This window comes from Vipera ursinii (genome assembly GCF_947247035.1).
Source record: "Vipera ursinii genome assembly, chromosome: 5".
Lineage (NCBI taxonomy): Eukaryota > Metazoa > Chordata > Lepidosauria > Squamata > Viperidae > Vipera > Vipera ursinii.
In genome coordinates, this window is record NC_139518.1 from 24,456,037 (window position 1) to 24,472,583 (window position 16,547).

Here is a 16,547-nt window from a genome sequence, read left to right on the forward strand (position 1 = left end):
AATACCTCAATCATGTGCACCACAGCAATTGCACACATAACAGAAGCCTGATTCAATTCAAAATGTTGATTGTGGGAGTGAAGGAATGAAAACTGTTTATTAAATTAAAATAGAAGGTGAAATGAATGGACTACAGAACTAGCTTTTAGAACAAAGGTATATTAGATATAAGATACAAGAATATCTTGTAAATACTGTAAATAGGAATGCTATCAACATATGCTATCAATAAATCAACATTTATTTTTATAAGATTTTAAAAACAAAGTTTATTGTGTAGAAATTGATTCAGAAGAACCTTCATTTGCCTGAATTAGGTTAATTTCTTCCATTCTTAAAAATCTATCTTCATATATTTGTTCTGCTACCAACATCAAATGAAGGGGACCAAAATGCCATTGACTTTAGTGCAAATTCTAGAATACATGTATTATAGAGAACTTTTATACATTAGTTTCTAGGCCTAGCAAACGTCCCATTCTTTCCATATTTTTGTCAATTGTGGCTTGACATGTGATCTCCTTGGCACATTCCATTGGAAACCAACCTCTTTCTCCATCACGCAATCGCTCTCCTTCATACCAACCTGCAATGAAGTGCAAAAGGGATTAAACACATTAAAAGAAGGCACCATAAGGATAAAGAAACCTGTCAGAGCCCATTTAATAGAGCTATAATTTAATATTATATTTAATATATGCAACTGGGTTATCAAAGATTATTAATCTAATAAATATTTGTGTATTATTAAACCCTCCTGTAATTAATGATACCCAATGATTTATTAAAATAGGATCTTGCACTCCTTGAGCCCCAAAACTAGCTACTATGCATCTACAAGCTCTGGTGCATCAGCTCTACTTTACCTGCACCATATTTTTTTCCCTTCAAGGGAAAGACAATAGAAAAATAAATGTAGCATAATCACCAGGAGCTATAACAATGTCTTTACCTCTCACTATCTGTCTAGTTAATGTCTTCCTTTGGAGAGAAGAGACAGAACTTTTTTTGTATCAGTGGATAAGGGAAGCAGTGACTTTGCATTCTCAAGCAGAGGGAAATTTAATGGACACTCTGATATCATTATGATAAACCTGATCCCCCTTGGTCTCCTTTATCAAAGACTTAAACTTCTTTGGCCTCTGGACTTAAATTTAAAAAGCTCCAAATACTATATTTTGTCTTACACTGGTTAGGAATCATCAGCTTGTACAGAAAGAAACCAGATAAGCACTGATGAATGCCATAGCAGTGGCACAGCAGTGCAATTCTTGAACAAGTGCAAAAGAATTAGGCATAAAAGAAGGCCCTAGACAACAGAGACTACTCCGTTAACTGCAGCAGTGACAGCCAGGGCAGGGCATTTAAATAACTGGCAGTCGTGGATACAGGGTGGCCAAAAAATATTTTTGTAAATATTTTTGTAAATATTTACAAAAAAATATTTTTGTAAATATTTTTCAATGTTTTTAACATTTAATTATTCAATATGGTTGTTTTATGCTGTTGTAAGCCACCTAGAGTTAGTTAACAGTGAGATGGACTGCATATAAATTTAATTAAAAAATAAATGTGAGTGAACCCAAGGGGCGCTCATTTTGACCATGTGAGCACAGAAGTATTACAACGGCCAGAACTTTGAGGACCAATTGTCCTCTGTCATAACTTGTAATGATCACTGAACAGACATTAAAGCAAGGACCACCTGTATTATTTTAGCTACTATCTAAAGGATAACCATTAACTAACACAATTGTGAAATACAGAAAGTGCTCTGTTATTAACTTTCTGAACAGCAATGCACACAGCGTTACCAAAAGCACACATTCCAAATACTATCGGTCCCAAAAGGATTGGGGGAAAAGAACATTTATTTTCTTTCCTGTACCATCAATTAAAGTAAGCATTAATTTGAATTTGCAAAGCTTAACGTTCTTTAAGATTAATCATTAAACCTTCAGCACACTTTGCATTCCTTTTTTGTGGTTACTTAGAAACATCCAATTTATTTCTGTGGCTTTCTGTCAGGTGACTTTTCTGGACATCCCACCAAGCCTGGTTAGGTAAAATTACATGGTCAGATACTTTCGTGACATTTTTATAGAAAGTACTGCAGATTTTATTGAAAGCGTAAGTAAAAGTTTAAGTGTGGTATTATGTTAATACTCATATTGCTTACAAAAATGATTTTCAGAAAGCCCTTCAGAAAGATGTTTTCAAATTAAATGTTTCTATTTGAGCAAATTTATATGTACTTTTATTCCATCTATGGTTTTCCCACATACTTGGAAAAAATGCCCAAAGAAGGTATTTATGTTGAGATAATCCACATTTTATTAAATTTCAGTAAAGATATCCTAACTCTATAAGAATAAATGACAGAGAGTAACATTATCACTTTGTATAGCACAAATGCTAAAGAGCTTTGCATTTAAAAGGGTTTACAGCCACTAAACAACTTACCATCTTGGACTTTTTGATCAACAAGAACTACATCAGAAGCCTGGAGAGATAATTCATCAGGTTGCTTGGCAGTGTAAGACCTGATAACTTCTACCTGAGTCAATGCTGATGGAGAAAAAACATTATTTATTGAGTCATAATATATGGTGAATTTCAAAAGCTCAGGAATTCACTTTAAAGATGAAGCAATTATAAACATATTCAGTATGACTTAAATTTCTCTGCATGCAGTTTCCAAACTCTTCAAATGAAAAATTCTTGATCTTTTCTGCAAATACAGGAGAATTAGACAGCATACAGAAAGAAGCAAGATCAAAAATGTTATGTAAATTATTAACTATCAATTACATCCAAAGCTATAGACCAGTAGGGGGCATCCTTGAAATGTTCTTAAGTCTCATTCAATCTCTCATGAAAACTAAAAGGGAAAAAAATATCAAAGGAAATCAAATACTTATAATAGAGTCTCTGCTGCCTACTTATAATTCAAAGTAGACAGATAAATATGGGCTGGGGGGGGGGGTAAACACCAGAAACCTAGTTAAGTTTAATTTTTATCAATGGTCACTGAAGCTCACATTGCAACACCAAGTAATTTTCTCATCCCTTCCTTACTTGTCCTGTCCTTGGTTCTTCTATCATTGCTTTGTCCAAGTGCAGTAATCCAGCGGGCTCTCTCATTCCTAAAGAAGGGAAAAAACATCATCAATATTTAATTATCTCCCTCTTTTTCATTGTATGTATATATTTATATTACACATATTTCAAAAGATTGCCTAGTGTCCAAGCTTCCCTTTTAAAGTGACATGGGAGAGAACAGATTATTTAGACCCGTATTAACTGGAATGAATGAATGAATGATTTATATTTATATTTATTTATATACCGCCCTTTTCTCAAGGGACTCAGGGTGGTTTACAGGGCAAATTAATACAATATATACAGGTTAAAATAGAATGAAATTCAATAGCCCCAAAATAATTAAAAATTAAAAACTTAACCCAAAAACCCTCAGTCCAGGCCGGCAAGCTCGAATAGTCAAGTTTTTAGGTCCCGGCGAAATGAGCGAATTTAAAACATTGCACTGATAAGACTGGGACAGAAGAGGGTGATTCTCCTAACCTTTATGGATCTCTCTTTGACTTTCAATACCATAAATATCTTTATGAACTGTACGGGAGACTTGGGAGTGGACAGCTCACATTGTGCTACGTCTTCTGGTCCTTAAGTGGCCAGTATTAGTTGGCAGGGGTGGGAGAACTTAAACTCTCAGATGCTCTGGGAGGTAATTCACTAGTATGTAGTAAAGTTACTATCTCTGTGCTAATGTTATCTGCATTCAACTTTATCCCAGGCCAAAGAAGTGACTCAGTAGAGATGATTAGGATCTGCACTGGGACTAAGGTGTAGGTTGCTGTCTAGGAAGTCAGAATGGCTGCAGATGTGAAAGCCTTTTAAATCTGGAGGTGATGATTAACTAAATTTGTATGCCACCTGACACTTGATGATTCTGGGTGGCACAAAACAATCAACAAAGAAATTTCAATGAAATCAATAAAAGATAAAAGACGTCAAGCTCAATGAAGTGGGAGTCTCATTCTTCCTCACCAAAGCCCTTGGCAGAGGGCCAAGTATTCATAGCTCTTCTAAATAACAGCATGGTAGGGGCCATCCATATCTCTGGGGTGGGAGGATCTCGTTTTAGTAGGTACTGCTACAGAGAAGGTGTCTTTCCAGAGCTCCAATACATGACTTGGCTTTAATTGAAGGAACCTGAGCACCCCACCTGCAGGATCAAATTAGGCAGGCAGATGTTATGGTAGATAGGCAGTTCTTTAAGTAACCTGCAGGTAACAATCAGCATCTTGTATCCCACCTAGAAGCAAACCAGTATTTAGTGTAGTAAGCTGAAAATGTTCTCATTGCTTCTCAGGAAGCATGTCTTCCCTATTGCAATGTCTAATCTCTGGAATAACATCTCTTCAGAGACACAGATAGTTCCCACTCTGTTGATATTCCAGGAGCTACTGAAGAGCTAAGTTATTCTCCCTGGTTCTATGATGGAATAATTTTTTTTGACCAATGTACCGTAATCTCCCTCAAATATCTTCACTACAACATTTTTAAAATTGTGCTTTGGTATTAAACAAAGCAATGTTTTCTATGTAAAAGACATTGTTATTTATTCACAACACACTGCTAATGCAGTAAGAAAATACATCCCAGGGAGTTATAGTTGCTTGCTAACCAAAAAAATGTGATTATGTTTTGTAGGTGGCTGGTTTGTAATACATGCAAGACATTTCCTAAAACAGAGGGGCCTCCATGGATCAGCTCAGAAAAATAAAATCACTTGAGTTTCAGTACCTGAAGAAAAAACTACAATATATTAAACAGTGGTTTTAATAAAGGAAATTGAATTAAGCCTGATTGAAAAAATACAATACAAATATATGTATGCATCACTATTTATTAAGTTTTAAGACACCAGAAAATAGGTAACTACACTTATGCTAATGATTTTTGTCATATCATTTGAAATACAGCAGACATCTCAGCAATATTAGAAGAAAACTTCATTTCTTCCAATGAAGAAGTCATGATAATTAGATTTTAAAAGCCTGAACTGTGATAGAAAAGATTTAGTTATGCCAATTTTGAAATTAGCTGAATTCACATGGGCCATTCTGGCATGTTAATCTAATAACATTGCAATATTAATCAGCTAGCTCTAAAGCCATCCTATAAGAATGTATGTCTCTCTGTGTGTGTATCTGTGTCTCACAATGCGATGCTTCATAGTTCATTTTAATTTTTCAAATGGAAGAAATGTCCTAACAATACTGGGCAAAAATGTACGGACTTTTATGCACATATACGCTCTTTTGCTTCATGAATTCCAGAAACAGATTTAGACTTTTAGTTTTCAGAAAGCTACACTGATGCCAAGGCCATTCCACAAAATAGAATTTTTTTTTATGGAATCAGAACCATTAAAAACAAAATGCTTCTTGTTGCTGCTCTTAGGATGAATAGTCTTTCAATGTAGTCTCGCCAAACAAGGCAGAGCAGCTTCTTTTATTATCTCCCTTTTCCAGGCTATATAGAATTCAACAAGATAGTTTCCATAGCTTCACAGCAGTCTGGAGTTAATATCTGAATTATAATGCTTATTTTTTTAGGAAATGAATGTGTATGAAAAGAATGCAATGCTTTAAGCTGAACTTTTTACAGAAACAACAAAATTTTGAAAATATGGAGGTTTTATATGACTTCTTTTTAACAAATAATGATTGTAATAAATATAATAAAGGAACAAATAGCACTGTGATGCCTTTAGAATATATATACAGTATATACTTTTCCCTTAGGCAAAATTAGCGAAGACTCTCTTGCCATCTCAAAGTCTCAAATCAAAAAAAGTTATGAAGCTATTCAAACAAAATATGTTGTAATCATTACAATATAAAAAAGATGTGGAGACTCTGGAAAGAGTGCAGAGAAGAGCAACAGAGACAGTTATGGGCCTGGATACAATACATGAGTTTATATCAATTGCCATGATATGAAAAATATGCGGACTCTCTAGAAAGTGCAGAGAAAAGCAACAAAAAAGATCAGGGGGCTTCTGGAGGCTAAAGCATATGAAGAATGGTTGCAGGAATTGGGAACATATAGTTTAATGCAGGGCTTTTCAACCTTTTCACCCATTGTACCACTTTTAAGATATGGCAACATCCGAGCACCACCAATCGCCTAGCAAGGTGTCAAACACTTGATGACCAACCCCCCCCCCCAAAAAAGTACAGGTAGTCCTCAACTTATAACAGTTCGCTTAGTGACTGTTTGAAGTTACAATGGCACTGAAAAAAGTGCCCCCCAAGCTACAGCCCAGCAAGACAGCTGCCTGCCTGCCTGGCGGTGCTTTTCCTCCTGTCCGAGGTTTCCATTTTTGTGAGCATTTCTGCTGAGGTTTGGCAGCGAGGGAGGGTGTTTGGTTTTTATTCCCCCCCCCCTCTGCTGAGTGGTTGCAACAGGTTTTGGTCACTTCACATGACCCTGGGACACTGTGACCGTCATAAATATGAATCAGTTGCCAAGCATCTGAATGTAAATCACAAGACCCTGGAGATGCTGCAACATTCCAGCTGATCAGCCCTTCTTCTGGGCTCAGCAGAAGTGCCAGGATCAGCGCCAAGCTCCAGCTGGAGCCTGGCGCTGATCCTGGCGCTTCCACTGAGCCCTGACATCCCCAAAGAAGTGCTGATCCTGGTGCTTCCGCTGAGCCCTGACAGCCCTTCAGTTCCAGCCATCTCTCGCTCAGGATTGTGCAGTGCTGCCAACGGTTCAGCTCATTCCCCTCCCCCGCTACCACTTTTCTAGGATGGTTGCGTACCACCTGCCAGGTGCCAATGTACCACAGGTGGTACCTGTACCACTGGATGAAAAGCCCTGGTTTAATGAAAAGAAGGACTAGGGGTGATGTGATAGCAGTGTTCCAATATCTATGGGGCTGCCACAAAAAGAGGAGGTCAACCTATTCTTCAAAACATCTGAAGGCAAAACAAGAAGCAGTGGATGGAAACTAAGGAAGAAGAGAACCAATCTAGAACTAAGGAGAAATTTCCTGACAGTTAGAACAATTAATCAGTGGAACAACTTGCCTCCACTGGAAGCTTTAAAAAAGAGATTGGACAACCATTTGTCTCCAATGGTATAGGGTTTCCAGCCTGAGCAGGAAGTTGGACTAGAAGACCTCCATGGTTCCTTCCAACTCTGTTATTCTGTTCATTCTAATTAACTTGCTAATATTTATTATCTCAAAAATCTGTAATCCTACGATAGTTATTAACAAAAAATCATCAAATTGATAATTTAAGAGTACGTTATTATGTATTTGCACAATAAAGGTGAACAGAAATAGAAAAAATATATTTCTATACAATGGATGGAAAAGTCTTGTTCCAGAATCCCAGATTTGAAAAGCAAATAGAAGAAATTTACTTTTTTTTTTATTAAAGAGTTTTACAAAAACAAAATTTTACAATATATCCCCAAATCCCTCCCGCCCCAAACCCACCCACTTCCCCCCCACTTCCCAGAGCTAAATACAGGATTATAGTTACAATAATCATATTCTAAATAAAAATTATACATAATATACAATTAACCAAATTCATAATGTGCTTTAACTCCCCTTTAACATAACTACAAACAAAGTACCAATAACAATATCCCACTAAAATCTACTCATAAGCTAAATGGAACTTTTTAGTCCCATATTTGTTCTGAATATAATTTATCCAGAATCCCAGATTTGAAAAGCAAATAGAAGAAATTTACTTATTGAGTGACGTTTACTTACTGAGTTTCAGTTCCCAAAAGCAGTCCAATCTTCTCTCCTGCATGGTTACTTAGGACAGTTAATCTGAAGAGGTGATTTGCAGAACTCTGCCGAGAGTAAAGCATTGGTGTGCTGCTTTTTACTGGAGAGGTATTCTGCTCTTCGTTGTCACACTGCTCAACTAGTAACTGGTCCCTTAAGGAGTAATCTGTAACATTGTAGCTCTCGTCACTGTCAATACAAGGAGCCAAGAGACAAAAGTAAAAGGGAGCTTAGATTCAGATCAATGCTAAACATGTCAGGTGTGCAACAAACGGTCTACAGAACAGTCCACGGAGCCTAATTTTTCAGACATTTTCAGCTGTTCAGCAAATGAAGAAAGGCAAGAAAGAAAACATTCATGAAGGATCTAATTATCAAGATAACAAGATAATACTGGGTCCTTTAGAAGAAGTCTATTCCATATTTAAACTGATGCATCCTTGTATTTAATTTAAACATTCCTAACTTTATGTTGTGTGGGGTCACGATGACTGTGAACTTGCCCTTCTGCCCTTTAGATCCATCCCCTTCCTTTCTGGCCAAGCCCAGCCTTGTGGTGATGTGTGGATGGATTCTGGCAGTGGTGAATTCATCCTTGAGGGGAAGGGTTTAAAGACGTATTGATCTGCCTCCTCCTCAGGAAGCGAATTTTTTTGGCAGAACTCAGAAAGAGAACCTTTTCTATTCAGTAAATAAATAAATAGGCTTTTTGCAGCAGAAAACATTATTAATGAAAAATTACCAATCACACGGGAATACAAATTTGATGAAGAATATGCACAACTTCCACAATGCTTGTTCCTGCCTGAATGAATGCCCTTAGTGGGAACTGAAACTACAGTCACTCAGTTTGGATTCAATCTCAATCCTTACTGGGGGGGGGGAGGGGTGTGTGTAATGTTTAGCTGATTTTGAAACATTAAACACATAATTCTCCCCAACTTTCAACATTAGTAAATATATTACATTAGTTCCATCACCGTCTACAGGATCCAACTGAAAATTCATACAGATTTTTTTATATAAACAATTGATATTCTGTAGTTTGTAATTTTTTGAATGCACTAGAATGAGAGAGCTTAATTTGTTTACAATGTATAATGAGTCTTTATGAGTAATGCCAATTCCTTCACATCTCAATAAACAATGTATTGCTGGAGATGGTTAGCAGATGTATGAAATTGGAAATGCAATCAGGCTGGCCTTATACAGAAAAGTGTAGAGGTAGAAAAATTAGGGATCTGCTTGCTAGTAAACTGTTGCGTTAATTTCCACATAAAATTTGCTAGCATGCCAAGAAATGCAGCCAATGTTATATATATTTTTCCCCTCTCTTTTCTGTTAGAAAGTTTTTTTCTCAATTAAATGCAAAACAATTGCAAAGGTTTCAATACATATTAGCATCACTATTTTTTGTTGGTTTTAATGCTCTGCAACTTTAAAGAAACTCAAGCAGTAATTTAATTACAAACAGGTGTTATTGTTTTGAATATTTTTCTGCTCTGTGTAGCACAAGTTCCATTTTATCCAGAAACTGTACACAGGTAACATTCCAAAGAGTTTGTGACCTTTGGCTGGCTTCATATCTAAGTCCAGCTGCATTCCACTCCAGGATTATCTCAAGAGCTGACAAACCATTAGATGGAGAAAGAATTTCAGTGATATCCTAAGGGGACTGTATACCATGTAAGAATATGTAATAACCACAGATTTTTTTAAAAAAATGGGCAGGCCTTCTTAAAATGTGAGCATACTACTCTGACAGTTATCTGTGTTTCTGTTATCTGATTTGTTGTAAAAATAATTCAACAGGTCAAAAAGAGAAACATTTAATTGTATATAAGAGAGGAAAATACATTGGAATTAATCAAATCACATTTGCTATGTTTTAAGGCAGTACAGCCTAACAACAGTACAGTATTCGCTGAAGAACAAGAAGAAGCCCTTCAAAGTTATTTCATCAAGCACTGAAGGTCTTAATACAGAAGCAGAAAAAAGCAACATATTCATCTAGTTTTAGAAGACAAGGATCCCACTTGGCCTCCATTTGCTTCAAAACTGGTAGAGGTGTACAAAACATGCTAATTTGGTCAAAGAATATTCTGGAAAATTTAAGATCAATGCCTAACCTCTTTGGATCATGCTATTCTAGGATGGTTTCTGGAAGACATTTTTTCAGAACCGAAAGCAGGTTAAGGTGCCTAAGATACAGAGTTCTGGAGAACATAGATCTCTTTCAGGGCTGGACCACAATGAAATAATTCAAACCAGTGTTTTTAAAACTGAAAACTGTCAAATCTGTCCCTGGAATGACATGCTTCAGAGGGAACAGACTATTCCAGAAATCCCTGGAATAATCTGTTCTAGAAATCATGAATTTTGGACTATCCTAGAAGGAACATCAAGAGACAAATGCAATAAAGATAGAAAGACCTCTCATTCACTGCTGGTCAAGGACTCTACCACGCTGAACAGCTCCCACAATATTCTGGGCAAATTCTGCAATGTGAGCTGAACCAGTCAGAATTAAGTACCTTTCACTCCTTCCAAAGTTTTCTAGAGAGTCTGGGGGAAGTCATATTTAAGTGATTATTATCATGACGTAGTAATTTTCAAGTATTTGTAAAATTACAAATTACTCAATCCTCTGAGTTTCACAACTCTACTTCTCAACCCAATCCTGGATCCACCTTTGGTCACAACTTCTTCTTAGGAAGCACTCAAAGAAAGCCTAACAACCCATATGATTTTGTCTAATATGAAAAAATAAGTATATAAAATTAGCTACTTATAGCTGTTTGGACTTGAAAAAGTCTCATTACTTGGATGCCTTTCAACATGCTTGATGATTAGAAAAATTCCAGGTAAGTCATTTAATAACCTAGCTGGTATGTAAAGCATTCGGAAAGTCTTCTTATAATATACAAGCAATTTTAAGCCAATGTGCAATGTCATTCTTAACTACAAGATCATTTTGCAATGTATTTTTCTTTTTCTCAATTCTGAATGTCATCATCAATCCATAAGATTCCAGGTTCAGTATCTCATATTGCTCCTTAACAGAACTCAAATGAAGAGCTGAGCAAAAACTCTGGGAAAAATGACCAGGCTAATAAACATGAATATCAGCATCTATGATAATCTTCTCCCTTTATTAGTCTTCTTTTTCAAGAAACTAGATACCATGATTTTAAAAAAAAAAAATGGCAGAAAAGACAATATTCCATAATCAGAACTGATTTCTCCACGTATCAATGAGAGTATTCTAAGTAGATCTTTTTAAAAAAACAAAACAAAACCCTGTTAACATGGCACATAAGTATTTATTCATCATACTCTCACAAAAAAGGCAATTGATTAAAAGTCAACTGAACTATCAAAAGTTTAAATAAGAGAAACAGTAAGTAATAACATGTTTCTTTTTAAGGCAGAATAAAAAAAAGACAGGCGTAATTCTACCATTTCACTGTAAAAAAATGTGTCCAGTATAGTGCCTACCTTTTCTTTTTTGTGATAATGAGGACATCATTAAAGAGGAAGAAGTATACTTGTTGCTTAGAAGTCCTTTTAGAAAAAATCCCAGTATCTTCAACAAATGCTGCCAATTCACCCCGTTTCACTAACCATCGTGAAGAAGAAACTAGTGGAAAGGGCTACAATGTAAGAAAACTGCAATTTAATCTTTTCTCTAGATCAGACATGTCAAACACAAGACCCGGGGGCCAGATCCGGCCTGCGAAGTGGTTTCATGTGGCCCGTGAAGCCATCCTGGAAACAGTGAGGGAACGGCCCCCACTGCCTTGGCCCTGGCCCAGAGACCCTCCTTCTGCCAGAGACCCTCAGATCTGTCCCACTCCTGCCCAGGCCCCCATAGGCACCCTTGATGCGAACGATGTAGAGCGGGCCATGCCCACCCAGTAGGCCATACGCACTCTAGCCACACCCACCCAGTAGGCCACACCCACCCTGGCCACACCCACCTGGCCTCCTGAGGGCAACCGCAATGCTTATGCGGCCCTCAATGAAATTGAGTTTGACACCCCTGCTCTAGATTTTCCGAACAGACATTTTAACAATAAATGGTGTTCTTTCTATAGTTCTGAATGCAAGAAAAAAAAAAAAGAACTGGCATTCACTAACCAAAAAATATGAACTGTGCTTTAATCTTTATGCATTATTGCTTTCAGGAAACACTTTTGTTATTTTCCAAAACATCAACTGAATAATTCCTATTTCATCATAAGAAAAATAAACACAGCTTATTCTCACTCAGAAAATTCAGCATTACAACAAAGCAAAAGTTAGAAGTCTGCATAAAAATGCATGGAAGGATGTTTCCTACCTTGATTTTAAATTCCAACTGGGAGTTGATGGTATACATCATTTCTGTCCTTTCCATTTTTCGAGCACCTTCATTGCACAGACGAACCAACTGGGAAAAAAAACCCCACATCTATTTCACCCAACACATTTGCACTCAGTATTAAACATTTACTTTTTTCTGTACAAAGTCCCATCTTTCTGAGGTACATAACAATAAGGAATCAGAAAAAAGATTTTTTAATGTAGAGCTACCTTTGAATGAACTAGCCTTTTCTACAAACAATGTAAGAATGCTACATCCATTTTTTTTGTTAAAAAAGGGCACTGTTTACATTTCCTTAGTATTCCAACTCATAAAAGACATGATTTCTTGGTTTGGGGTTTTCTTGACAGGCCCCTTCTAATATACAGGCACAGTAGCTGACTATCTATACCTTCTTATAGCCACTCATGTCCTAGTTATTTTCCCCCCTTGAACAACTGTGATGCATTCAGACATTTTGGAAGCTACAGCTCTGGTCAGTTATGGATGTATCTGGTGTACCAGACTTGACTTCTCTGCTTAGGGAACTGCACTGGCTGCCTATCAAGTTTCCAGCTATGAATCAAGGACGCTACTGCTGGTTATCATTCTCACAGCCTTATGTTGCTCTACATCTGCCCTCTCCCATATTCACCTATTCATTCAATCGAACTGAATAGGATCAACTCCCTCCAGATCCTGTCCCTTCATGATTGCCATCCAATCAATTCCACTCTCACAGAGGTTTTTCTGGCCCTGACCTCCTGGGCCTTAGCTGTTAAGGACCATTTTTTTCCATCTAGCATAAGAGGAGAGAGTGCTTTTAACGGTAGTGAGGTTGTGAGCCACGTGATGGTTACTTTGCTGATTTCATTTTTTTGTGTGACTGTTTCTTTGATGTATGTTTGCACCGTACTTTTTTTCCTCTATTGTTAGACTGCTAATTTATGTCCAGCCCTCCTACAAATGAATATTTATTTACAAGGCATATATGGTAGCCCATATGTTTCTGGGTGATTCATAGAAACAACAATAAAAACATAAGCAGACAATAACACCAGCATTGAAACAGCCAGGGCCCCAAATCAGACATCTCAGCATTTCTCCATACGCTGATATTTAATATGACCAGGTTGCACCCTCGTTCTCCTCTTGACTAAGTGACTAAAAGCTGAGATACTCTAGTCTATAGACATTCAACTATAAAATGTCAATAACATTTTTTGTATTACTACTGACCTACTTTTAAAAATTAATGTAAGACTTGTTATTTTCCTTACTACCAATGCAGGATTTCAGTGCCAAAGAACTGAAAATTTTTTAAAGCTTTCCCTTTGTCCTTTTTTCTTCCTATTGCAAAGGTCAACTTCAAGAATTATAATAACACAAAATGCTGATTCTATTTATTTCCAATCTGTATCATTAAATCCATTTCCCAAATATATTATTAATGAAAAGGAACACCAAAGGTTGGTTGAAAAAAACTTTTCTAATTGCCACCAAGGTAAAACTACTGTACTGATAGCAGCCTTACCCAACTTTCTGGAAGATACTTCTGGAAAAGTCTGTTATATTTCTGAAAAACTTTGGAACCCCCCTCCAAAAGAGAGAGAGAGAGAGAGAGAGAGAGAGAGAGAGAGAGAGAGAGAGAGAGAGAGAGAGAGAGAGAGAGAGAGAGAGAGAGAGAGAGAGAGAGAGAAACTGAAAAAAAACATATTCTGAGAAAAAAATCATCTGGAGTTACTTAGATACAATGCAGTTACATTTCTATTTCTAGCTATTCTATGTGTAGGAGGCATATTAAAGTATTTTCTTTTTTCAGTAGCAATGCATTTCAGAGCAAATAATGAGTAATTTGGAAAAAAATGAAGATAAAGGCATTTTTTAAAAACCCATAAGGCATATTTTTTCTGGAAAGTATTTGTTAGCAAGCCATTAGAAGCACTTTTTATGAACCAAAGATAAAATCAGACTTATCAATTGATAATTTAGTGACTTCCATATAAAGTCAAGACAATGCTATTTTATCTTCTTTCCTGATCTGAACAGTCTGTAAAATGCACCACTTTTTTTAGAAATGTTACAATGCTGATTACATTATATAACATGCAATATCAGCATGGAGAAATAAATCATCAATAAATCATTCTTGAATGAACAGTTTTTATATTGTTCCCCTTTTTATATTTTATGAAAAATGTCAACACTCTTATTACCAGGAATAATTTGCAACAAAAATTACTGGGTCTGAAGGAGAATATAATTTTACTTCTAATAAACTGAGTATTATTAAGAGTTCTTAATGCAACTCGGGTCCTGTGATCTATATGGATATTATTCTCTCTTCACAGCATGGGTGAAAGCACTGCATTCCTATGTAATTTTACACCATATCTATAATATTTGACAAGTGTTCACTGAAAGCAGTATCACTAAATGTTAATTTTCTTGCCAGTGATAAACATCTGTCTGGCAAATTGCCAGGTTTGGGAAGAAAAGCTCATCTTATTGTCTTGGAGAATTGGAGGAGATTCATTCTCCATTTTTAGCCAGAAACCAATTTTATTTCCTTTTTTTTCAGATTCTCAATGATTGCTGATTGCAATGGAGAGGAACTACTTGTGCTTAATTACAGAAATCCAAGCTATGACATTTCAATTGTCCTTTGACAAAAGAGGGGGAGTCCTTTCTTTTACATATTAGGCTGCAAAAATTATTAGCTGAAAATATAAAGCCCACCATCCCCAATGGCAACCAACCTATCAACACTGCCATTTTTCTCTTCCTTCCTTCCTTCAACATTCTATGGACCTCTAGAAATACAGACGGCTCAGAGACTACCAAGCTAAACGAAGAATTGGCCCCATATTTAGCTTGCAACAAAATTCTGCTACAAATGTGTGGTAGATGACAGATAGTTAATCCTAGATTCCCGCTCATATGATCAGTACATAATTTTATTTTATTTTTATTTTTTATTTTTATTCCATTTATATCCCGCCCTTCTCCGAAGACTCAGGGCGGCTTACAAACTTAGCAGTAGTCTTCATTCTATGTATATGCCTGCTTATTAGGGCTTTCACACACCCCCCAAGCGGCATTATTACAAAGTCAGCTTAATTGCCCCCAACAATCTGGGTCCTCATTTTACCTACCACGGAAGGATGGAAGGCTGAGTCAACCTTGAGCCTGGTGGGATGCGAACCTGCACTAATTGCAGGCAGCTGGGGTTACTTAAGGAGGCATTAGCCCACTGCTCCACCAAGGCTCATTTTAGGATGTTCCTTAAAGGAAATTAATTGAGAATCAATATGTATGAGAGATTTCTTGTTGAATGTGTTCTAAGTGTGAACTTAGTTTAATAAACATTAATACATTCTGACACTATTTTATCTGCATCAGCCAACATATATGTATAAAGATTTGACAAACATAAAACCGAGTGCTAAATAAATTATAGAAAATGGCATACTCTATTCAACAGTTACAGCTGACCAATCTTTGATGACTCATGGGCTATTGAGCCAAATTCAGACACTTCAGCTACATATATTTTAGCTCACTCCACACAAAAAATTTAATTCAGAGTGCAGAACATTTTTTAAAAATGTTTAAAGCTGCTTTAATGGAAAAAACTGCAAAAGAGACAATATATTTGATGCTAGTGTAAATGTGCAGAAGCTACTATGCAACTGCATTAAGTAGAATCAGTATCTCTGATAATGAGGATCAATGCAGTTACAATAGAAGTTGAATAAGGGCAAGGAGATCCATGTTTAAATGATATTCAGTAATGAAGGGCACCTGATAACTTGTTGGTTTTTATGTCTCAGCCCAATTTATCACAAAAAAGAGTTGTAAGATGTAATAGAACACTAGGATGGAAAACACCTCTTATAACTTATGGACATAAAGCTACCTGTACTGTAACTGAACAACATAATTCAGTAGGTCAGTTAATAGTCTGGGAAGCTTTTCCTTCTTCTTACTATCATCTTTTCCTAGAGACAATTAATAATTTTGCTGAATCAAACTTTACCCCCCAAAAGGTAGATTTGCCCAGTGAAACTCAGGTAGTCCTCAACTTACAACCATTTATTTAGTGACTGTTTGAAATTACTACAGTACTAAAAAAAAGAAAAAAAGACTTATGACTGGTTTTAACACAAGCATTGCAACATCCCCACACTCACACGATCAAAATTTGGACGCTTGGCAACTGGCATATATTTTGGATGGTTGCAGTGTCCCAGAGTCATCTGATCACCTTTTGCGACCTTCTGGCAAGCAAACTCAATGGCGAAGCAAGATTCACTTAACAACCATATTATTAACTTGACCACTGCGGTAATT

The 16,547-nt window shown here is 36.5% G+C and overlaps 1 protein-coding gene across 3 annotated transcripts in view; it reads right to left on the minus strand.

Moving 5' to 3' along the window:
• Positions 1-218: 218 nt before the first annotated feature.
• The window catches only part of ARHGEF26 (Rho guanine nucleotide exchange factor 26), a 50,270-nt gene continuing 33,941 nt past the window's right edge, over positions 219-16,547 (minus strand). For all 3 annotated transcript variants that reach the window (XM_083364666.1, XM_083364667.1, XM_083364665.1), the window contains 6 exons: positions 12,192-12,281; positions 11,348-11,502; positions 7,829-8,038; positions 3,079-3,146; positions 2,464-2,568; positions 219-586 (listed from right to left, as the gene is read on the minus strand). In XM_083364666.1, coding sequence (XP_083220792.1) covers positions 444-586; positions 2,464-2,568; positions 3,079-3,146; positions 7,829-8,038; positions 11,348-11,502; positions 12,192-12,281 — 771 coding nt within the window. In that variant the 3' untranslated portion in view covers positions 219-443. The remainder of the gene's footprint in view (positions 587-2,463; positions 2,569-3,078; positions 3,147-7,828; positions 8,039-11,347; positions 11,503-12,191; positions 12,282-16,547) is intronic.